Raw genomic sequence first — 22,836 nt, 5'->3', positions numbered from 1 at the left:
CGTGCGACTGAGTTATGTTCCTGCTTAGGTTATCAGCCATCAAATTCTCTATGGAGACGGCTAGATGTTGACTTGTCTCTCTAGGGCGATTTCCATACCTGCAGAGCCAACCTGCACAGGAGATAGGACCTTAGCCCCCCCCCCCCTCCGTTTGTTGATATACCACAGCACAGTGGTATTGTCTGTGTACCACCTCAACAAGCCTGGCAGGAGACTATCCCTGAAAATTTGGAGGGCTAATATCAAGGCTCTCACCTCCTTGATACTGATGTATTCCCTGTGTTGGATCAGGGTCCACTTTCTCCCAAGGTTGCTCCCCAACCTGTGTCTGAAGCATCTGTGAACAGGTCCTGATTGGGGGGCAGGGTTTGTAGGGGCAGGTCTGGGTTGGCCTTTATCTGGGCTATCCACCAATTTAAGTCCCTGGAAAGGCAAGGTAGCATGGGAACCATAAACTCCAGGGGGGGGGTGTAGGTGTTGTTTCCAGACTGTTTTCATGTACCACTGGAATTTCCTTATATGAAGCTTTGCAAGGGGTACCATGGGGATGGTGGAGGCCATGAATCTTAGGAGCCTGAGAAACTCTCTGGCTGACCGGGCTTTGAGAGTGAGTATCCCCAAGTGACAAAGTACAGTTTTGTACCTACCATAAATGTAGATGTTAGAGTGCTCATACAGCTGCAGTCATTACAGATGGGTTATCCTGCAGTCAGGCGGGTCCTCGGTTGGCCGAATTCCAAAGTCTAGGTCCAGCGTCGGTTGTCGTCGCTTCTTCCCTGACATCAGTGCGGCAGGGGTATAAAAGAGGCAGCCGACGCCATTTTCTTCAGTTTTTCTTGCCCCAGATGTCAGGTGCCCCCAGAAGGAAGGCAAAACATAATATTATGCAAACATGCAATGTAGATAAATCAAAAAACAGTAGTTGCAAGCAAATACACCATAAAAGAATACCCCAAAAATGTTATATGATAAAGGTGTTTGTCATAAGGCCTGTCCTAAGAGGGGATGGAGGGAGGGTAACCTGGACTGCAGCTGTATGAGCACTCTAACATCTACATTTATGGTAGGTACAAAACTGTACTATGTTCATCGTGCATACAGCTGCAGTCATTACAGATGGGTAGAATCCCAAAGCTAAGTAAGGGTGGTAGGCACTAAGTGGGGCTAGGATGCCCTGCAGGACTGCTGTAGCAAAGCCCGCTCTAGATTTTGAGTACAGTGGAAGGTGGTAGTGCTTGGAGAAAGTGTGCACTGAACTCCAAGTAGCTGCTTCCAAAATGTCCTTGGTAGGGACCCCCCCTGAGGAAAGCTGCAGAGGTAGCTGTAGCCCTGGTGGAGTGGGATCTGATGTATACAGGCACAGATTTTCCATGAAATGAATAACAAAAGCGTATGCAGTGGGCTATCCATTTTGAAATTGTCTGTTTGGAAATAGCCTTTCCCTGAGCACCTGTAGCATAGGACACAAACAGCTGCTCAGATTTCCTGAATGACTTTGTTCTGTCCAAGTAATAACGAAGTTGTCTGTGACTGTCCAAGGAATGTAGTAGTCTCTCCCCTTTGTTCTGTGGATTTGGATAAAAGGTAGGCAAATGAATAGTCTGATTCAAAGCTACACTGGATACTACCTTTGGCATGAAGGTAGTGTTGGTTCGTAAGGAAACTCTGTCCTGATGGAAAATGATGAATGGTTGCACAGCCATGAGGGCCTGTAGCTCCGAAACCCTGCGTGCTGAGGTAATAGCCAGAAGGAAGGCTGTTTTCCACGACAAGTATTGTAGCTCTGTTGAAGAAGCCGGCTCAAAGGGAGGCAGGGTCAGTTTTTCCAAAACGAAGTTGAGGTCCCAAGCTGGGACTGGTGGTTTCCGTGGGGGTTTTATATTTTTTGCCCCTCTGAGGAACTGCCTTAATAGAGGATGTGAGAATAAAGGAGGATCTGTATTGTATTGTGCAGAAATGGCTGAAGCGTGGATCTTGATGGAGGAGAAGGAAAGGCCACCGTTTAATATCTCAGCTAGGTACTGTAAAATTTGAGGTATATTTATTACCCAAGGATTCTGGCCCTTTTCTTTATTCCAGGAACAAAATAGTTTCCATTTGGCGGAGTAGGCTTTTCTAGTAGAGGGTCTTCTGGCCTCCAAGATGACATCCTGCACCTCCTTGGAGAGGAGAGTCTGTTGGGAAATTAAGGTATTCTCCATGCAGCTAGATTCAGGGTTTTGAGATGGCTGTGAAGGGTTTTGTAGTTGTGCTGAAACAGAAGAGGAACTAGAGGTAGGATCCATGGTGATGAGTGTGTCAGGCTCTTTAGGAGAGGATACCAGTGCTGCCGTGGCCAGTCTGGAGCAATGAGAATCATTTGTGGCCTCTCTGCTCTGGCTTTTAATAGAACTTTGGTCAGTAGAGGAAGAGGCGGGAAGGCATAGACTGTCAACGTTGTCCAATTGAAAGAGTGCGTCCACTTTCCAGGCCTGTGGATGATAGGTCCTTGAACAGAATTTTTCCAACTGGTAATTTCTGTGGGTAGCAAATAGATCTATGTCTGGCTGTCCCCATGCCTGAGTTATCTTTGAGAAGACTTGACGATGCAACTTCCATTCGTGTGGGTCTGTCATATTTCTGCTTAAGTTGTCTGCCAGTGTGTTTTCCTTCCCTGGCAGGAATTGTGCCTGTAGTTGAATTTGTAATTCCAGTGCTGTGTTCCACAGGGTCATGGCCTGCCTGCACAGGGGGTATGAATGAGTTCCCCCCTGTTTGTTTATGTACCACATGACTGTGGTGTTGTCTGTCCTTATCAATAGCTGGCCTGGATGGAGTAGGTCTTTGAAGGTCATAAGAGCATTTTGCACGGCTAGCATCTCCTTTTGGTTGATGTGTAGGTGCTTCTCTTTTTGGGACCATTTTCCCTGAATGCACTGATCTGCCATGTGTGCTCCCCAGGCGTAGTCTGAGGCGTCCGTTGTGATGATTTGAGTTGCTTGAGGTAAACAGAAAGGGAGACCTGTGTTTCTTTGGCATGCTTGAGCCCACCACAAAAATTCCTTTTGAAGGCATGGAATGAGTGGTATAATTGTTTCCAAGCTGTGGCTGTGTTGAGACCATAAGGTTTTTAGGTACCATTGTAGTTTCATGTGCAGCTTTGCACATGGTATTAGTAGGATGCAAGATGCCATTAATCCCAGAGCCTGCAGGACTTTCCTTGCAGTTAGTCTTGTGAAAGTTGCCATTTTGTTGAAGTATTGAGACAGTTGCCCTTGTTTGTCTGGCATGAGGTAGGCCATCTGGGTGGTTGTATTTAAGCTGGCACCCAGGAAAATTATCTGTTGAGAAGGTATTAGTTTTGATTTCTTTTTGTTCACTGTGTATCCCAGGTAGTTTAACAGTTTTATTACAAACGCCAGATGCTGCAATAGAATGTCCTTGCTGTCCGCTTGGATCAGGCAGTCGTCCAGATATGGGTAGATTTGTATTCCTTGTTGTCTGCAGAAGGCAATTACTGATGCCAGGCATTTCGTAAACACTCTGGGCGCAGTAGATAAGCCAAAGGGCAATGCAGAGAATTGGTAATGGGTTGAACCTGCAAGAAATCTGAGGTATCTTCTGCAATCTTGTCTGATAGGGACATGCAGGTATGCCTCCTTGAGGTCCAACGTTACCAGCCAAGACTCCTTGCCCAGCATGGGAAGAAGCTGCTGTAATGTGAGCATCTTGAATTTTGGCACCTGTAGATATGTGTTTAGGATGGATAGGTCTAAGATGGGTCTCCAATCTTTGTCCTTCCTTGGTACCAGAAATAGTCTGGAATTAAAACCTTGACCTTGTTCTTTTGCAGGTACCTCTTGAATTGTTTTCATATCCATGAGAGCGGAAATTTGTCTTTGTGCCTCTGCCCATTGATTTTGTGGCAGGTTTGGCAAGCCTCTCATTTTTGGAAGGGTGTGAAAGTGGAACCTGTAGCCTCTGTCTATAATGTCCAGAATCCATTTGTCTTTTGTAACAATGTGCCAGTTTTTTGAAAATAATGCCAGTTTTCCGCCCAAAGGTGCTGCCATTATAGCTTTGTTTGGCAGGTATAGGGGGAAGTCATTGTGTCTGTTTTCTAAATGACTGTGATCTATCTTCTCCACCTCTTGGGGTTGGTGCTTGCCACTGTCTAGCTCTGTAAGATCCTTGAGGTTGTCCTCTACCCCTTGGGCGTCTGTATCTGCCCTTTTGAGGTCTGTCCGTGGCTGGAAAGGACCAATTTTTTGAGGCCAGTTTCTGCTGAAGCGTGGAGGTTACACCTGCAAGAAATCTTTCACTGTTTGCATAGATTTCGCTTTTTCCTCCATTTTCTTTAGTACCTCCTCAGCTTTAACACCAAACAATACATCTTTTTGAAGAGGTGCATCTAATAACTTTGCTTTGACATGATCTGGTAAGGTTTGCTCTTTGAGCCAAGCATGCCTACGTATGACAGACCCCGTGACAGCAGCTCTACATGAGGCCTCTAAAGCATCAAAACCACACTGCAAGGTATGTTTACCCACTTGCTCTGCTCCATGCAACAAATCCTGCAACTCTTTCAAATCTGGTTGTTCTGTTTGTGTCATTTTGCTTTTCAGCTGAGAACAAAAACTGTTGGTACTTTAACATATGAAATTGACAGTTTAATGCCCTCATGGTTAAAGTGGCAGATGTGTACACCTTTTTCCCCCACCTTTCTAATGCTCTGGAATCTCTCTCTGAAGGTAAAGGGTTTTAGCAGTAGAGGCCTTTATTCCCTTGGGACCCTGTGAAATTGTTTCTGGGTCAGCAGTATGGCTTTTATAAAGGAACTGGTGAGAATCAGGAACCCGGTAATACCTGTCTGGTTTAACAGGGGCTGGAGGTAAAGAATCTGGATTAAGACTGGCTTCTGCGTACACATCATCCAAAATATCTAAAACAGGAGGGATAGCCAGGGGCCTATGCTGGGGGAGCAGTAGAAATTCCCTGAGCCTTTTCTTGGAATCTGAGTAATCTTGGCCTTCCCAGTAGAAGTGCTCCCTCAATGTATGCAGGGTTTCCTCAAAAGAGTAGTCCTCAGGGGGGGAGAGACCGAGGGAATAGACTCCTCAGCATCAGAGTCTTTAAAAGGGGAATAGGCATAATCCTGGTCCTCAGAATGGTCTGAGGTAATAGAAGCCTGGTCTGAGGAAGGGTAGTCTTCCTCCAGTCTGGGTCTTTTGTCAGAGGGGGGTTGAGAACCCCTGATGAGAGTTATCAAATCCTCAGCCATTTTAAGCATCTGTTTTTTAGGTATGGGGCCTTGAGAGGTCTGAGGACCCTGTTTTTTAGTTTTTATGGCAGCCTTAGATTTAGTGAAGGATTTAATAGAGAAGGTGGTAGGCCTGAAGATGCCTTCAGAAATAGTAGGCCTCACTAAATTTTCAGTTTCCCCAAGAGTGGCGTCGGTATCTGCAGTGGGAATGGAGACAGAGGAGCCTGCGACCTCGGGTACTGATGTCACCGGTAAAATCGGTAGTAGGCGCCTCGCTGAGAACCGGTAGTCGGCCTAAGCATGGTCTCAGTACTCGGTGCAGACCTCGGATGTCGGTCCTTGTCTTTGCGTCTTTTGCTTAAAACTGGCGTCGGTGTATCAGACGACATGATATAATTAAATTCTTTGCCAAAATAATGAAGGGCGAACTCCGCCCGGCGCTTAATAGTGCGCTTGTTGAACCTAGCACAAATACTAGTCGAGACTTCGTGGTCTGGCCCTAAGCAAGGTATACAGAACGAGTGAAAATCCTTATGCGGTATTTGCTTCCCACAAGAAATGCAATTATTAACTTTGTCTGACATCGGTCTGAGGCAAGAAAGATTTCCCCAACGGGGTACTTAGCTTTAAAGAAGACTTCGGCTGAAATACTTTCGTAAATCTCAGGAGCTGGCCGACCGGCACTTGCGAACTGCTTCTGCTTCGGGCACCGCGCGGCAAGAAAGACTGAAGAAAATGGCGTCGGCTGCCTCTTTTATACCCCTGCCGCACTGACGTCAGGGAAGAAGCGATTACAACCGACGCCGGACCTAGATTTTGGAATTCGGCCGACAGAGGACCCGCTTGACGGCAGGATAACCCATCTGTAATGACTGCAGCTGTATGCACGATGAACATCCCTGTCTGGAGGAAGACAGGCCATCATTTTGTTTCTGTCAGGATCCTGCATCCCAAGAACACATGATCCTGTGAGGGTATCGGGGATGATTTTTGGAGGTTTATGGTGAACCCCAGACTTTAAGAGGGAAATAGTGAAGTCTAGGTACTGTAAGGCCAGTTGAACCAACGGGGCCTGGATCAGGATATCGTCTAGCTTGGGAAGAGTTGGATCCCCCTTGTTCTGGCAAAGGCAATGACTGGGGCTAGGCATTTTGTGAACACTGGTGTCGTACAGAGATCAAATGGCAAAGCACAGAACTGAAAGTGTGCAGAGGGGATGGATCGAGATGTGTAAGTAGGCGTCCTTTGTATCTAAGGATACCTAGAAGGCCTGGGGAAACATTAGGGGGAGAAGAGTAGGAAGAGTGACCATCGAAAAGGAGGGTACGTGGAGGAAGCTGCTGAGATGGGACAAATCCAAGATTGGTATCCTTGGACCTTCTTTCCTGGGAACCAGGAACATCCTGGAGTAAAATCCCTTTCCTCTTACATGAAACGGTACCTCTTGAATTGTGCCTTGAGAGAGGAGGCCCTGCAGAGCAAGGAAGAAAGAAAGCCAGTTGGTCTCGAGGGAGTTGAAGAATGCCATGGAGAGTGGGTCTGGTTGCCCATACCATTAAGACTGAGAGGACCCTAGAGTCCTGGGGTAACCCATTTGCAAGCAGGGTAAGACAGGGAGAGAGGCACAGAGAGAGGGGTGTCTGGATTCAATGCTTGGTAGTCACAGGCTACCAGGCGTAGCCTGAAAGGGTTGTTTGGGAACAGGAGTTGAGGGAGCAGACCTAGAGGAAGTCTGTTTCCTGGTATTTTTTTTGCCTTTGAGTGGCATTTGTCTGGTGGGCCTTCTCACAAAAGAGGTTTTGGCTGGAAAGTTCCTTTGAAAGCGTGGAACCGGGGAGACAAAAATGTGTCTGAGAACCTGGAGCTCCTTACCCTTCTCCTGAAGGGTCTTAAAAAGTTCAGCAGCTGCTGAACCAAACAAAGCTTTGCTGTCCAAGGGAGCATCCATGAGTTTAGACTCAATGTCATCAGGGAAAAGCTGCAACCTAAGCTATGAATATCTCCTGATGACAGACCCTGAGGCAGCAGCTCTAGATGAGGCCTTTACTGCATCAAAACTGCACTTGACCGAGTGCTTAGTTACTTGAGTGCAGGAATTCAAGAGACTAGAAATTTCTGCCTTGGCCACGGAGGGCACCCAAATTGTTTAGCAACATCAAAGAGCCAGTGAGTATTTGGCCATATGAGTCTAGCAGTTAATGGCTCACATTGTGAAGTTGCTGCTATGTAGACTTTTTTGCCTAGCTGCTCCATTAATCTGCTCTCCTTGTCAGAGGGTAGGAGGGAGGTGGAAGGGAGTAATCTGCAGGTTTTATCTGCAGACACAGATATGGTGGTGGGGTCTGTAGAAGGAGTCTTGAAAAGAAATTTAGCATGTTCAGGGACTTTGTAAAACCTGTCTAGCACTTAAATGCAGGTGGTTGGGAATCTGGGTTTTATAGGAAGCCAGGAAAGCATCCGAGGCGGCAGGATGCACTGGAGCGACTGCAGATGGGTTAGGCAACGCAATTTATAAAACGTCATAATACTTCCTCCGAGTCTCAGTGACCTCGCTGCAGTCCCACCTGAAAAAGTCTTTCATCTGTGCAATAGCTTCCCTAAAGGTAATCCCCTGGGGAAAACTGTGCCATTGGACTCCTCTCCGCGGGGGAAGCGTACCCCAGAGGGGATGCAATTTGTGAAGTGTAAGTAAAGGATTCATTCCTTGATGAAGCCTCCTCTTCAGTGGAAACGTTAACTAGTTTACCCTTAGGGGCAGATGCAGTAAGGGGCATGGGCCAGAGCAGAGGCTTGGCATAAGGCAAGGAATACATTTAGAAGGCCTTGAGTAAAGGCCTGCCAGTCAGGTGCCTGGTCGGAGGTTGCAGGCATCAGAGTAGGAGCAATATGGTTAAGTCTTTTGCCTCTTCTTTTTGTGGGTCTCCGACGTCGTGTCAGAGATGCGATGCAGGGATGGAGGGACGGACAGCAGATGGTACTCCACAATATCCAAGGTAACATCCTCATGGACTAAAATTTGAAAAATCCCATGTGGGACCTCAGAAATGATGAGCCTAGGTTCCCCCACCCCGGCACTGGAGTCAGATGCCTGCAACTCCTCCTGGGATGGGCCAGAGGCTTGACTGCCTCCTTCTTTGCTACCCGTCAAAAGATCCCTGGATTCCAGCTCGAACTCTGGGCCTTCACTGGCCTTGAGAGGTATGGCTGGAATAGAAGGCGCAGCAGTAGGTTCAGCCTGCTTTTTTTGCCTTTTCAGCAGGCAGCAAGTCCGAGATACCCAACATCGGATCCATGTCTTTAGTCAGATGTTTCAGTCACTGGTTCTCTCAGTAAAGTTTTAATGCAGCAAGACGACTCCTTAGGGTTTCTGAGGATGAAGGCCTGACAGATTTCAAAATAAATGTGGTCGTGGTCTTGACCTAAACAAAACGGACAGAGCTCATGCGAGTCCTTATGTGGAATCTGCCTTCCACACTGACACTTGTCCTTTCTACCTGACATGAAACCCAAAACACAGTAGCAAAAAATAGTCAAAAGCCCCTATGTGTACTTACCTGAAATTGGATAAAACAAAGTCACTTTTCCAAAACAAAGACTACTGGAGCTGGCAGTCATACAGGGTGGCAGAAAAGTTCTGAGGTAGGTGCGTGCTGGCATCCATTTTGTACCAGTCTTTTTGCACAACATACACAGAGGGATGCGGGACATCACACGCACCTTCACAGTAGCATCTACCTTTTGTAAAATGTCCGGATGTGTGCAAGTCGGCCAGAGGCAAACTCCCTTGTGTTAAGGATACAGAAGCATATGAATAGAAGGAAATCAGCCTGTACTCCTGGGCTATGGTGACACGGAGGAAAGGATCTCTAAATCTAGATGGCCACGACAGCTTCTGGGAGGGTCACAGGCAAGAGTTGCTGCAAAATGAGCATCTTGAATTTTGAGACCACCAGAAATCGGTTGTCTTGAAAGGTCTAGAACTGGTCTAAATGACCCTTTGTGTGGGAGCAGGAATACTCTAACAAAAACCCATTCCTATAACATTTAGTACTAGTTCTATAAAGCCCTGTGCTAGTATACTTTGAACTTGAGCCTGTGCCAGCTTTTGCTGGTCATTTGGTAGGAAGGGGAATACCTGGAAAGCTTACTTTCTTTCTGAATTGCTCAATGTAGCCTGATTATACCAGGTTTAACACACATTTGACTTTGGCAATCTGACATATGAGGGATGACCTGTATCATTCTTTCTGGCGATGATAGGGGGAAGAGAGGGATGGGGTGGGATTTCTTGAGGGAGATAGGGTGGTGCTCTGCTAACAGCCCCATCAAATACTAGCCGTTAGCAGAGCACCACCCTATCTCCTTCAAGAAATCCCACCCAACCCTCTCTTCCCCCTATCATCGCCAAAAAGAATGATACAGGTCATCCCTCATCTGTCCCAACTGGATTCAGATTGCCAAAGTCAAATGTGTGTTAAACCTGGTATAATCAGGCTACATTATCCAAAGCAGGGGATGGGCATTAGCACTATCTAAAGCCCCACAATACAATAGCAATTAAGAAATACATAAGCAAGAATTATATAAAGAATCTAGAAGACGATCTTATGAACAAATGCATTCATGGTTTTGTGCGCTGGGCAGCACCGGTTAGCTAGGGTTAAATTATTCCCGGCTCCACTAAGTCTCCTCTTCAGTTTTTCCACTTGAAACTGGTCTAACTCTCAACCTAAGCACTCAAAAAGCATCCTACAGTCCAGCACTTGCTCAGTCCTAATAGCAAGCACTAATATACCCCGACACTTGACTGCCCAGCAGGGCAAGGCTCTTTATCCACCCCTCACCAACCAAGTGACTAAGCAGCTCACCCTACTATTCAGGCATGACCAAAGGGCAACTTCAGGTGTACTCTCCAGTCCAGATGGTGAATCTGGGTATCCTGAGGCAATGTTACAACTGTCTCATGTACAGAGACAGCCCTCTCCTCCTACCACAAAACACTAACATATGTGAGTGATGCAATTATACAGCCAAACTGGAGGCTAAGGGATCTCTACCCAAGACTAGAACAGACAGTCATGAGTAGAAGGTTAACACTTGCACCACACCTCCAGCCTCACATAGACCTACTAAACCAATACTGGCAAAAAATACACAAATACATGAAATCATACTCGGAGGCTCTAAATAAAAACCTGCAAAAGCATCAGAGAGCTCCAAAGCAGACACCCACAAAACCTGCACCTCCCGTCACAAACCAGACAACACAAAATTAATGTGCCGCACAATCACAGCCCTTAAGGCAAAATAACATAACTAACACACTAATAGGTGATTCAATAGTCAGGCACACTGACGCCCCACTCACTAGGCTGGACAAGGAGGAGGTTACTGTTATAGCTGCCTGTCGGGAGCCAGAATCTGCCACATAACACAAGCACTCAGGTCACTCCAGAACAAGTACAAATATGACTCTGTCATTGTTCATGTTGGTGTGAATGACCTGAGCCGTACCTCCCTGGACTACATGAAGAGACATGGAAGAGCTCTCTGATCATGTAGCCCAGGCGGATATGACCCTGACCCTGAGTAGCATCCTGCCCTCACCAAGAATGATACCTCAGTATAAAGAAAAATGATCAATTTCAACAATTGGCTAAGCTTCTGGTGTCATTCAAAGGGGATCCAGTGTCTGTCAGCCTGGGATGACATGCTCGACAAAGCGTTGCCAGAGACAGCTTGCACCTGTCACCTCTTGGCTTTCGAATACTGGCCAAGGCTCTTGCTGCCCCCATAGTGCCTTTTTTAGGCAAGGTTCAAAATTCAAACCCACCTTCGTAAACAGCACAAGTAAAAAATTGAGGGTTATGCTACTCAACACCAGGAGTTTAAATCTCAAAATGCATGCGCTCGATGCACTCCTAAGTATGGAGAACGTCGACATCTGTGCAGTAACTGAAACTTGGTTCAAGGCTCCAGAGAGCACTCCAGCACTACTGGGCTACAACTCATACCACACATTTTGGCCACAGAACACAGACCGAAACACAAAAGGAGGGGGTGTATCCATATTCATCAAGGATACCTATACCTCCAGGTTAGTGGCGCAGCATGATACCTCTGAGATCAACCATGTGCAACTAACATCAGGCAAATTTGCAATGCAAATTGTGGCCTGCTACAGATCATCCTCCATGAACACCACTCCGCCTTTCTGGAGACACTGGAAAACATGAAGGTCCTACCGAACACCCTGATCTTGGGAGGTTTCGATTACCCTACCATTAACTGGGAAAACTACTCAAGTACAAACTCCCAGGCTCAGCGCTTCCTGGAATTTATCAACTCAAATGCCCTGGATCAGCTAGTAAACCAGAGGCTACAACATACTGGACCTGATCATCACCAACATGGACGACAGATGCTCCGTACTGGAGGTCAACCAGTCACTGGTTAGATCAGACCATAAATTAATTACCCTGGATGTCCACACCCCACCACCACCCCCAACCAAGGAAACCACAGTGAAAAACTTTTCTAAAGCAAACGTCACCTTACTTAAGGCAGAGGTGGTAAGTTTCACAGCCCCCACGCTAAAGGATAACACTGCCCAAGATGCAGAATCCTTTACAATTGCACTCTATGAGCACCTACAAGGATGCATGGATCGTGCCATCCCTAGCAAAACCAAGATTCACTCCCCTAAGAGAAGGAAACCAGTCTGGTGGACCCCTGCCATAAACAGGTTATACAACAAAAGGAGGAAACTAGTTGAGAAAAAAAGCAAATCCCAGGAAGGAAAGACATCCCTGATCAGTATCAGTAAGAAAATAAAGTTCCTCATAAAATCATCCAAGGCTAACTTCGAAAGAAAAATAGCCAAGGATTCGAAAGATAACCACAAAGCCTTCTTTAGCTATGTCAAACATCTAAGTGGCAACTGGCAGATATGCTCCGAGATAGTGCAAAATAGCACAAAATATACTGAACCTACTGATATTGCCAACAAAGGCAGATAGATTCAGTGCAAACATCACCTCCCTCTCACCTTCAAAAGAGCCCACAACAATACCGGAAAAGTGTACTGTCCCGGAAATCACAGAAGGTGAAAATAAGTTATGTACTCACCATAACGTTCCATCTGAGTAGGTGGCTTCATTTGTCTGCAACCTTTGGGTCTTGGATCCAATATCGGATCCGAGCCGGCAACTTATTATACAGCTATGGATCCGAGCTCCTAGCTCCTCCCCTCACCCATAATCCCCTGCCAACCCCAAATGACCTCAGATCAAGTTTGCCCTCCTACATATACCTGGAAAGGTATCCCAACAGGAAAAGGCAGGATAATACAAACAGAACTAACTCTTCTGAAGGCCAGGGGGAAGGGGGGGGGATGGGTGCAGACAAATGAAGCCACCTACTCAGATGGAACGCTATGGTGAGTACATAACTTCTTAATCTGGGGTAGGGACTTCATTTGTCAGCAACCTTTGGGACAGAGTCCCCAGCTACCTGAATCTTGGGTGGCCATCATGGAAGGATGTTCCGGAGCACCGTGGAGCCAAAGGATGCTCTTCCTCTGGAAATGACATCCAGTTTGTAGTGGTTGATAAAGGTATGAGATGAGGCCCAAGTGGCTGCCGAGCAAATATCATCCAAGGGAACTCTAGATCTAAAGGCAGCAGAAGTAGATATGGCGCGAGTGGAATATGCACGGACTCCCTGGGGTGCGGGCCTCCCAGAAGCTTCATAAGCTAGAAGAATACATTGGGAAATCCAGCGTGATAAGGTGACCTTCAAAACGGCTTTACCCAAACTGAATTTGGCAAAGGAAATGAACAGCTGATCGGATTGTCTGTGACCAGCAGTCCTATGAATATAGAAACGCAGCTGCCTGTGCACATCTAAAGAATGCAGCTTGTACTCTCCTTTATTTTGATAATTAGGGAAGAAAACTGGTAGGTTGATGGACTGATTGATATTGGTTTCTGAGGCCACCTTGGGTAGGAAGGAGGAATTGGTCCTGAGAGACATTCTATCCTGATGAAAAACCAAGTAAGGGGGTTTCATGGAAAGAGCTTGAAGTTCCAAAACTCTTTTCGCTGAAGTGATGGCTACCAGGAATGCTGTTTTCCAAGATAGATATTTAAGTTCGGCCGAGGTAGCTGGTTCAAAGGGAGGAGTACTCAAGGCTTGAAGAACTAGTGATAGATCCCCCAAGGGGGTACGGCTTCTTTGATAGGGGGCCTGAGCAGAAAAGTACCCTTGAGAAAGGTTTTACATAGTTTAGCTAACATCAAAGGACCTGTCTCATGTCCCACATGGTAATGGGAGATGGCAGCCAATTGTACCTTGACTGTCGAACAGCTAGCCTCTTGCTGAAAAAGTCCGGTGAGGAAGTCCAACACGGACGTTAACGGAGCAGTGAAGGGGTCCAAATTATGATGTTCTGCCCAGACGGAAAAGCGCCTCCATTTACTGCGGTAAACTTCCCTGGTGGAAGGTTTATGAGCTGCCAGCAAGATGGCTTTGACTGGTGAAGAGATGCCGGGAGCCCTAAGAGTGGAACTGGAGCAGCCAAGCTGTCAGCTTCAGGTTGGCCAGATTCGGGGTCGGTAAGCCTGATGGGTGGGATATTAGATCCGGGCTGGGATCCAGAATCCAGGGAGGATTCACCAAGTGAGACCACAGGTAAGGAAACCAAGTTTGCCGAGGCCAGAATGGGGCAATGAGGATCATTCTGCTCCCCAACCAAGAGGCTTTCTGTAAGAGTTTTAGCATCAGGGGTAGAGGAGGATAGGCATAAAGTAGACCGGGCGGCCAAGCACGCACTAGAGCGTCTCTCGAGGGGCTTCCCCTGGTGGGGGAATCAGAGCGAAGAAGCTGTCGCATTTCGTATTTGAGGGAGAGGCAAAGAGATCGCAGCAGGGATGCCCCCATTTTGGAAATATCCGCTTCGCTACTCGGGAGTTGAGAGACCACTCGTAAGGAGAAAGAATGGTGCTGCTGAGTTTGTCCGCCAGAATGTTGGCCAGTCCTGGAATGTGCGTTGCGATCAGAAAGCAGTTGGTGGAGATCGCCCATTCCCACACCCTCATGGCCTCTCGGCGGAGGGTAAGACCTGGTTCCCCCCTGTTTTTTGATGTACCAGACAACTGACATGTTGTCCATCTGTATCGCAATAGTTCCTACGGGGAGAAGGTTCTGAAGTGCTTGCAACGCTAACAGCACCGCCCTCATCTCCAGAACATTGATATGCAGGGAGGTCTCTGTGTCATTCCACGTGCCTTGGACTGTTCTGCCTGAGCAATGCCCCCCCCCCCACCCGAGGCGAGAAGCATCCGTGGTCATCGTGACGAAAGGAGGTGGAGCGCAGAAGGGTCGGCCTGTATGGAGGTCTGGGGACTGGAGCCACCATAACAGGGCCCTCCTGCAGGCTTTGCTGATAGAGATAGGGTGATTGAGGGGAAGAAGCTGAAAGGACCATTGTACTTGGGGGGTCCACTGTAGTACCCTCATATTTAGACGAGCGCATGGAAGAAGCGTTATTGCCGCTGCCATGGAGCCCAGCGCCCTCAGGACCAATTCCGCCGGTGGAGCTTCTGATTGGAGGATGGCCCGCACATGAAGTCTCAGATTCTGTAGTCGTTCCGAAGTGAGGTAGGCTTGCAGAGTTCTCGTATCCAATCTGCCCCCTATGAACTCTTATCACTTGTGTCGGAGCAAGGAAGGATTTGTCCATATTGATCGTGATGCCTAACTGGGGGGCTAGGCAGAGAAAAAAGTCTCTGGCTGAGCAGAGTAGATGCCTTGTTGGGGCGGTCAAGAGCCAGTCGTCCAGGTACGGGAAGAGCTGCATTCCCTGGAGTCTCAGGTGGGCCGCTATCACTGCTAAAACTTTGGTTAACACCCTGGGGGCTGTGGTGAGGCCAAAGGGAAGGGCCCTGAACCGATAGTGGCTGGCTCCGAGCCGGAAGCGGAGAAACCTCCTGGATCGTCTGTAATTAAAATGTGGTAGTACGCATCCTTGAGGTCTATTGAGCACATCCAGTCGTTCTCCCGCAAGAGGGGGAGAATGGATTGAAGAGTGACCATTCGGAATTTTTCCTTGGTTACCGACAGGTTCAAGAGGGAAAGGTCTAGAATTGGTCTCAAGTCCCCTGTCTTTTTTGGCAGCAGAAAGAACCTGGAGTAAAACCCTAATCCAAGCTGGTCTGGGGGGACGGGTTGGATGGCTCTTTTAGCAGCTGCTGGATTTCTGCGGCTGCAGCCTCCCTCTGACCGGGTGGCACATCAGGGAGGTTCCTGAGTCTGGGGACATGTTGTATTGGGATTTTGTAACCTCTGGATATGATCCGAAGCATCCAGCGGTCTGACGTGATGGACTCCCATGCCGCCAGATGCCTCGAGAAGTGCCCCCCGACTGCCTCCAGAGTGGAGCAGTCGGGCAACCTTTCAGGGCTGTTGCGTGGGCCGATCAGAGAAAGATTCTCTGGACCCAAAGTTTCTCGGGGCCCCTCTGCCTCTAGGGCGGCGTCCTCCCTGTCCTCCTCTGCCACGGAAGGACTGGTTGTCCGGAGCAGGTTGGGAATGTTGCGATTTCCGGAACCACATCTTCTTCTGTCCCTTTTGGTTCTTGGAGAAGGACCTCTGGGGAGCAGAGAAGCGGACTCCGACGGCAGACAACGTCTTCCCGTCTTTCACGCTCTGGACAAGTGTCTCGCGAACGGTCTTGCCAAACAAGGCAGAACCATCAAAGCGGGCATTCGCAAAGGACGCCTTAAAGGGCTCCGTGAAGTCACACTGTCGGAGCCAGGCCTGGCGTCTCATAACTAGGCCCGCTCCGCTAGCTCTAGCGGCTCCCTCAGTGGCGTGGGACAATAGCGGCATAGAGGTATTGGAAATGGATCTTAGAGTGGCCATACGAGTGGAGTACAACTGCTTGTCCTCTGCCGACATGGACTCTGGGGGGGAAGCAGCGTATTCTTTAATAAGATCCCGCTGCATCCTTATGACATGTGTCATGTAGTTCAGGGACCTTACTGAGAAGGTCGCTGAACTAAACACCCACTTCCCAAGGCGATCCATCGAGCGGGACTCCTTGCTCGGTGCATGGACCAAGGGGCTCTCCTGAGCTAGTTGCCTCTTAGTGGCTGCCGCCATCAACATGGCATCTACGGGGGGGACCCTTGCTCCAGTGGGACCGGTCTGCGGAAGGGCTCAAAATCCTATCCGGGCGTTTAGGGACTGGCTCCACAGTGTCCGGCTCTTTCCATGCCCTGGTGGGTAATAAGGTCCACCAGGGGGTCGGCCGGAGGGGACACCCAAGAGGTAGACGGGCCTGCATCGAATGCCTCCAGAAACACGGACTCGGAGGAAGCCTTGGGGGCAGACCACCCCCCCCTGTTCCTGAGCATTTCCATGATGTCTCCAAAGGAGACATCCTCAGGGGGTGACCTTGGGGAGCCTTCCCCTTCATCCAAGTCAGTGTCCTCTGTTAAGGACTCAGGGGAGTCCACGTGCCTCCTCTTACACTTATGCTTGTGAGGCACTTCCTCGGGGGAGGCTGTCTCACCAGCAATATCCTGTTCCAATGGAACAACCTGGGACATCGAAGCAGGCTGTCCCTGTGGCCGGGTGATGGAAGCCTGACCCAGCAGAGAGGGAGTGCAGGGTGGAGCCGAGGCAAGGGGGTCCAGATGCTCTCGACAGAGCCCTCTCCACTACATCGAAGGCCGAGGGGGAGCCGCTCTCTCTCGGCTCCGAAAGCCGACTCCCACTCGGATCCGATGAAGGGATCGGAACCGGCGCCGAGACCATCGGATCTGAAGGACCCGTGTGCTCCGACCTGGCCGGAGCCGAAGGCACACAGAGTCCCTCGGATCCGAAGCTCGGCCCCCGGCTCCGAGAGGTCGGATCCGACGATGGAACTGACGGACTCAAGGGCAGGATCGGATCCGAAGTACCCAGTACTGTCGGCGCCGACCCACCCCCGGCTCCAATGTTGCCCGGCTCCGAGCTCTCTGAACCCGGGAAGCGGGTCGGAAAAGGAGCTATCTGTGCAAAAAAAGGTGTCGAGCTCCCCCGCGAGGGGGGGGGGGGAGGCAAGAGCACTCCCATCTGCAGCAGGGCCTGGATGAACCTTCTCATCATCCGGTCCAAGTCTGCATCAGAAAGGCTATAAGTGGATCTCGACGAGGCCACCGAGGTGGGTCTGGAATGCCGCCTCGATGACCTCGGAGAACGGGTCTCCTCCTCCTCGGGTCCCGGGCAGAAGCAAGGTGATCGGATACCGAGGAGGAGGAGACCTGGAAGCCATGGAGGGAGAAGCCCGCTTAGCTGGGGGGGGGGGGCCCGAAGCGGAGGCCTCGGCCCGCCGCTTGTGGTGCTTCTCCCTTCTTTTCTCCCTCCTGGCCTCCCTGTCCTCCGGTGCCTTAGTGGGAGTTTGAATCCCGGCCGGGGGAAGGGGGGCAGGAGTGGCCACCACCAATGGCTGAGGAGGTGCCATGGGAGAAGCGGAGGCCGAAGCCGAATCCGGGGGCAGAAGTCCCGCCAGGATCAGCTTCGACCTCCGATCTTTCAGTGCCCTGGGGTTGAACGCTGCGCAGATGGCACACCCCGAGGACAGGTGTTCAACCCCAAGGCACTGAACACACCGAATGTGGTATCTGCCGGGGAAAGCTTATGGCCACACTCGGTGCACTTGGAAAAAATGGGTTTTGGGGCCTCTGACATAACCCAAAAAAAACTTAAGTAATCTACGCAAGCACACTGGGCCCCAAACACAACACATACGCACACTACGACCAGCGAGGGACAGATTTACACTAAAAATTAAAGAAATTAACGAAAGGGAAACCTAAAACACACACACTGTTTAAATAATGCAGAAAATAACTCTAATTTTACAGTTTTGAAGCACTTATCTGATAAATCGCCAGGAGCTCAAAATCCAGCTGTCTCATCTAAGAGCGGCAAACTAGATCTGAGGTCATTTGGGGTTGGCAGGGGATTATGGGTGAGGGGAGGAGCTAGGAGCTCAGATCCATAGCTGTATAATAAGTTGCCGGCTCGGATCTGATATCGGATCCAAGACCCAAAGGTTGCTGACAAATGAAGTCCCTACTCCAGATCAGCCCTTTCAAAAGCCAAAAACACAGCCTCAATGGGGCTAGATGGTGTCCCAGGCTGCGTTTTGCACGAACTACAGAACAAACTAACCCCCCCCCCACCTAAACACGCTGGTTCAACCTTAGCCTCTCCACAGGCTACGTGTCCATAGAATGGCGCACAGCAATGGTTATTCTGCTCCACAAAGGAGGGGCCACAACTGACCCTGGTAACAATCGCCCCATAAGCCTGACTAGTCTGGTCTGCAAGGCTATGGAGCGCATCATCACAGAACTCATTAACAAAGACATTGGGAACCTCCAAACACTTGACCTGACCCAGTTCGGCTTTGTTAAGGGCAGATCATGCCTACTAAACCTGGTTGACTTCTTCGAGACAGTTACCAATGCCATAGACGAGGGAAAGGTGGTTCACACAGCCTACCTTGATCTCGCCAAGGCGTTCGACACCATTCCTCACTCAGGTATTATAGAAAAACTCACCAGCCTGAACATAAACCCCTACGTCACAAGATGGGTTGCCAACTGGCTTACAGACAGAACTCACACGGTAAGAATAGCAGGCTCCAGGTCTGACTCTAAATCAGTCACAAGTGGAGTCCCGCAAGGCTCAGTTCTGGGACATCTACTGTTTGGCATATATTTCTCAGCAGTATAGGCAAACACCGGAGGACTATGGCTAACCAAGTTCGCCGATGATTGCAAACTGGGAGACATAACTGACTCTCCGGCTGACACTGACATCCTCCAAAAAGGCCTTTGAGACACTGGTGTCAAAGTCATGGCCTCAAGCTAAATGCCAAAAAATGCATAGTCATCCCGTTTGGGAAAAACAAAACACCCACGAATTACCACATAGGCGGCAGCCCCCTTAAAACCCAGGTAGATGGTAATCTCTCCTTTGACAATTATATTGCCAAAGTAGTTAGGAAATCCTTCTATGTGGCTCATCTAATTACTAAGGGGTTCACATCTAGAAATAAAGAGGTTATAGTGCCCCTCTACTCGTCACTCATCAGACCCATCATAGAGTACAATGCTCCATTTGGGATGTACCTCACAAGACACTTCCAACAGCTTGAAAGACCACAAAAGCACCTCACCAAGAGGATTACTGGCCTCAAACATATGTCCTATGCAGCCTGACTGAAAAAACTCCGGCTGTACTCAGTGGCATATCACTTACTCAGAGGTGATCTCTGCCTGACTTACAAAGCCATGTCCAACTCAGAACTGATGGACATGCTCCACCTAAAGAAATCCAAGTCACTGCGAGCCACACGCTCTAGTGAGCTAAACCTCGCCACAACAATAAATAGAACATGCTGGAGGGACAGATTCCTGTCACAGAGACTCCCCATGCTTTGGAACAAAATTCCTAACTACATTAAGCAGAGCCCCTCACTAACACTCTTCAAGAGAAGCCTTGACGAGTGGATGGGTAACAGAAAGTACACCCCTGGGATCACTTCATTGGCTCTACTTGACAGAGGCTCAGTTAATTAATCAATGGGGCGGCGAAATCCGACACTCTGGCTAGGCTTATAAATGCCCATGGGTAGATAGCCTAGTACCTCCTATGAACCTAAACTCACCTCTGGGGAGTCAGAACTGTTTCTACCCTCTGATTCCTCAGTATTTTAAAAGTGCTCCGGCAAAGGTTTAGTATAACTCTTAAGGTACAGAATGTGGCAGTATGGATCCTGGCTCACAGTCTACCCTGAACACTTTAAAGGCTTTGCTACTTTAATCACTGAAAGTGTGAGATTTTCCATGTCAAAACGTCATAATGAAAATCCTATACGAGTTGCAGAACAGAACTACCAGGCATAGGAGCTGCACCCACTCCCCAGTGTACACATGACACAGAAAACGAGCCGTCACAGAGCATGTACATTTGCTGTCAAGCTGAGGAGCTGGTTACATTATCTAGAGAACAGAATGCCACACTGCAACATGCAATGGAGCTACACAGAATGAAAAATGTCAAAATGGAAAGGAAAAAAATACCCACTGAGTTCACTTTCTGATACCAAACACATGAGAACTGTTCTGTTTTTAATACTGTACAATTTTTAACACTGGCACTGTACTGAATTTCAAGCTTTTGCATTACCTGTTTGCCACGTTTTGGCTGGAGTAATGGTTATAAAGGATCCTTGGATCAACTCACTTACCTAATTTTATAGGAATTAACATATTAAAAAATTAATACCAACTGGAAATGAACCACAAAGCAGATTAATTGCATGAAAACTGAAAATATCACCAGGAATACAAATGAACTGCAGATGGAAAACCTAGCATTGCATGTGGTGTGTACTGTCTTCTTAAGTAGCAGCAGAGCATGCCTTGCAATACTCTCATATAAGGGGACCTTAGACTGCTTAACGATTAGGTTAGATGACTACTGAGTAGAATTTCTGTCAAATAATGCTGGAAGAGGTCACCCGCATAAACATCCAACATTTACAGTGGAAAGTAGTTTGAATTTTATCTTGGGAAACTATACAACACTTCTGTTTCAAAAAGAATACTCTGAACAGCAGTCAAACTCTCTGAAAAGTACCTTTTCAGTGTGGATTGTCGGGGGGGGGGGGGGGAATCTTGACACTTTGCTTCCTGCACTTACTTCAAAATCCTCTGAAAAATCACTGCATCAAAGGAAAAGTACTTTAATTTAGTGAAAGCAGATTTCAACTGAAAAACAATCACTTCACATAACTAACTCCCTTTCTTTCAACTGTGCAAAACATGCCAAACTACAATGGTACATTCAAACAGGACACATCCTGCATGCTTCTAACTCAGGAAACATCCAGAGCTCCTCCTTAATTGAGAGATTACTGGTAACAGCTGGTACAATGAACATCCATGTCAAAACATTTTTCTTTTTCCTACTGAGAATTTACTACTAGATACATCCAAATACCATATAAATTCGAGCTTTCTCATACACTGCTCTGCCTGACAAAGATTATGTTAACATTTGTCTGCTGGGTGGTCTTGCTTCTATCATTTCTTAGTCTATATATTCGGTGTCTGAATTTGTGCGACACCTGCAGAGTTTTTTTTCCGTACACAGAGAATAAAAAACAAAACAAAAAAAAAAAAATATCCACACAACTCCATACCTCCAAAGCTCCACCCTGTACTTTTTTTATTCCAATCATTTTAAGAGGCAAGAGCTCATCTAGCATTATTACTGCGTCAACCACCATCTTAGAAAAGAAGTCCTTCTGCAAGGCAATCAATTTTGAGCTCAGAGCTGTAGCAGCACACTTCTCTAGAAGATGTCTCTGTTCACTACAAGTAAAGAAAAAAAAAAAGTCGGTCATTCAACATTTTCTGCAAATGTATGCTGGAAAAAAAAAATTCAACAAGCACATATTAAAAAAAAAATCGCAACAAAGAATTAGCTGCTGTCAACTCTATTTAGAAATGTAGAAAAGGCAACATATGAAATTCAATGGTTATCAACGGTACTGCAAAAAATACACTGCTGTGTCAGAAAGAGCAATACTGCCTACAAGCAGTTTTAAAACAGCTCAGTTAAAATAATAAATGCACATTACGGTTACGTACATACCGTAACAAAATACTGCGACAAATCAGGCCAATCCTCATCAGGTAAAACTAAAACTGCACTCTTTCACTAAGCTCAGCATCTAAAACTTTCCCAGGCTATTAGCCCCTCTTCCTATTACCCATAATGCTATCATTCAGCTTCATCTCCAGTTAGAAATTTCTGATATGCTATTCATAAGAAAAGCACAGCAAAACATCACCAATAAACCTTCAGACTTCATCTGCAATAAGGCAGGGAGAAGGAAAATAGTTACGCTGAGAAGGATGGACCTGCTCACCCAGATCTCCTTCAGAGGCTCAAGAAAGTATTCAGTGAAGCCCCAAGTAGCAGCTGCACAAATGTTATCTAAGAATGCAGTTCTGAAAGAGTTCTGAGGAAATGAAAAGTACAGTTGTGAAAAAAAAATAACAGTGGATGTTTGAATAGATCACTACAGCAGTATTGCTTACTTCGGGCAGCCACGGTGGTGCAGTGATTAGCATTGCTGCCTCACAGCAAGAGGTTCTCTGGTTCAATCCTCGGCTGGGGTGCCTTCTGTGCGGAGTCTGCATTTCCTCCCTGTGGTCGCATGGGTTTCCTCCGGGTGCTCCTGTTTCCTCCCACATCCCAAAGACATGCTGCAGGTGGAGTGGACACTCTAAAATGGCCCTGTGTGTGCCTTCTGTGGAAGGTTGGGCACTGGGCTGACTGTCAATCATGAGAGGACAAGGTGATCCCGCTGTGGCGACCCCTAACCGGGAAAAGCTGAAAGAAGCAGTATTGCTTACTTATAGGACATATACTGCCAAGGATGCCACACATCGAACCAGTCTACAAAAGTTTAAGCACCTTCCTCTCTCTATGTGCTGGAACTTGCATTTTGAGTCAAGGTGCTT

General features: G+C 47.8%; 1 protein-coding gene across 2 annotated transcripts in view; it reads right to left on the bottom strand.

Moving 5' to 3' along the window:
* CCT7 (chaperonin containing TCP1 subunit 7) overlaps positions 1–22,836 on the bottom strand; it is a 1,331,840-nt gene that overhangs the window by 490,576 nt on the left and 818,428 nt on the right. The window contains exons 1-2 of one of the 2 annotated variants that reach the window (XM_044064045.1): positions 21,962–22,014; positions 21,507–21,678 (exon numbers count right to left, since the gene is read on the bottom strand). In XM_044064045.1, the coding sequence (XP_043919980.1) occupies positions 21,507–21,678; positions 21,962–21,999 (210 nt within the window). In that variant the 5' untranslated portion in view covers positions 22,000–22,014. Of the gene's footprint in view, positions 1–21,506; positions 21,679–21,961; positions 22,015–22,836 lie in introns of those variants that run through there. The other variant, XM_044064044.1, reaches the window with a different exon arrangement.

The sequence above is a fragment of the Protopterus annectens genome, chromosome 2.part2, assembly GCF_019279795.1.
Source record: "Protopterus annectens isolate FY-2018-M chromosome 2.part2, PAN1.0, whole genome shotgun sequence".
Classification (NCBI taxonomy): Eukaryota; Metazoa; Chordata; order Ceratodontiformes; family Protopteridae; genus Protopterus; species Protopterus annectens.
This window is presented reverse-complemented; position numbering and strand designations above follow the sequence as displayed.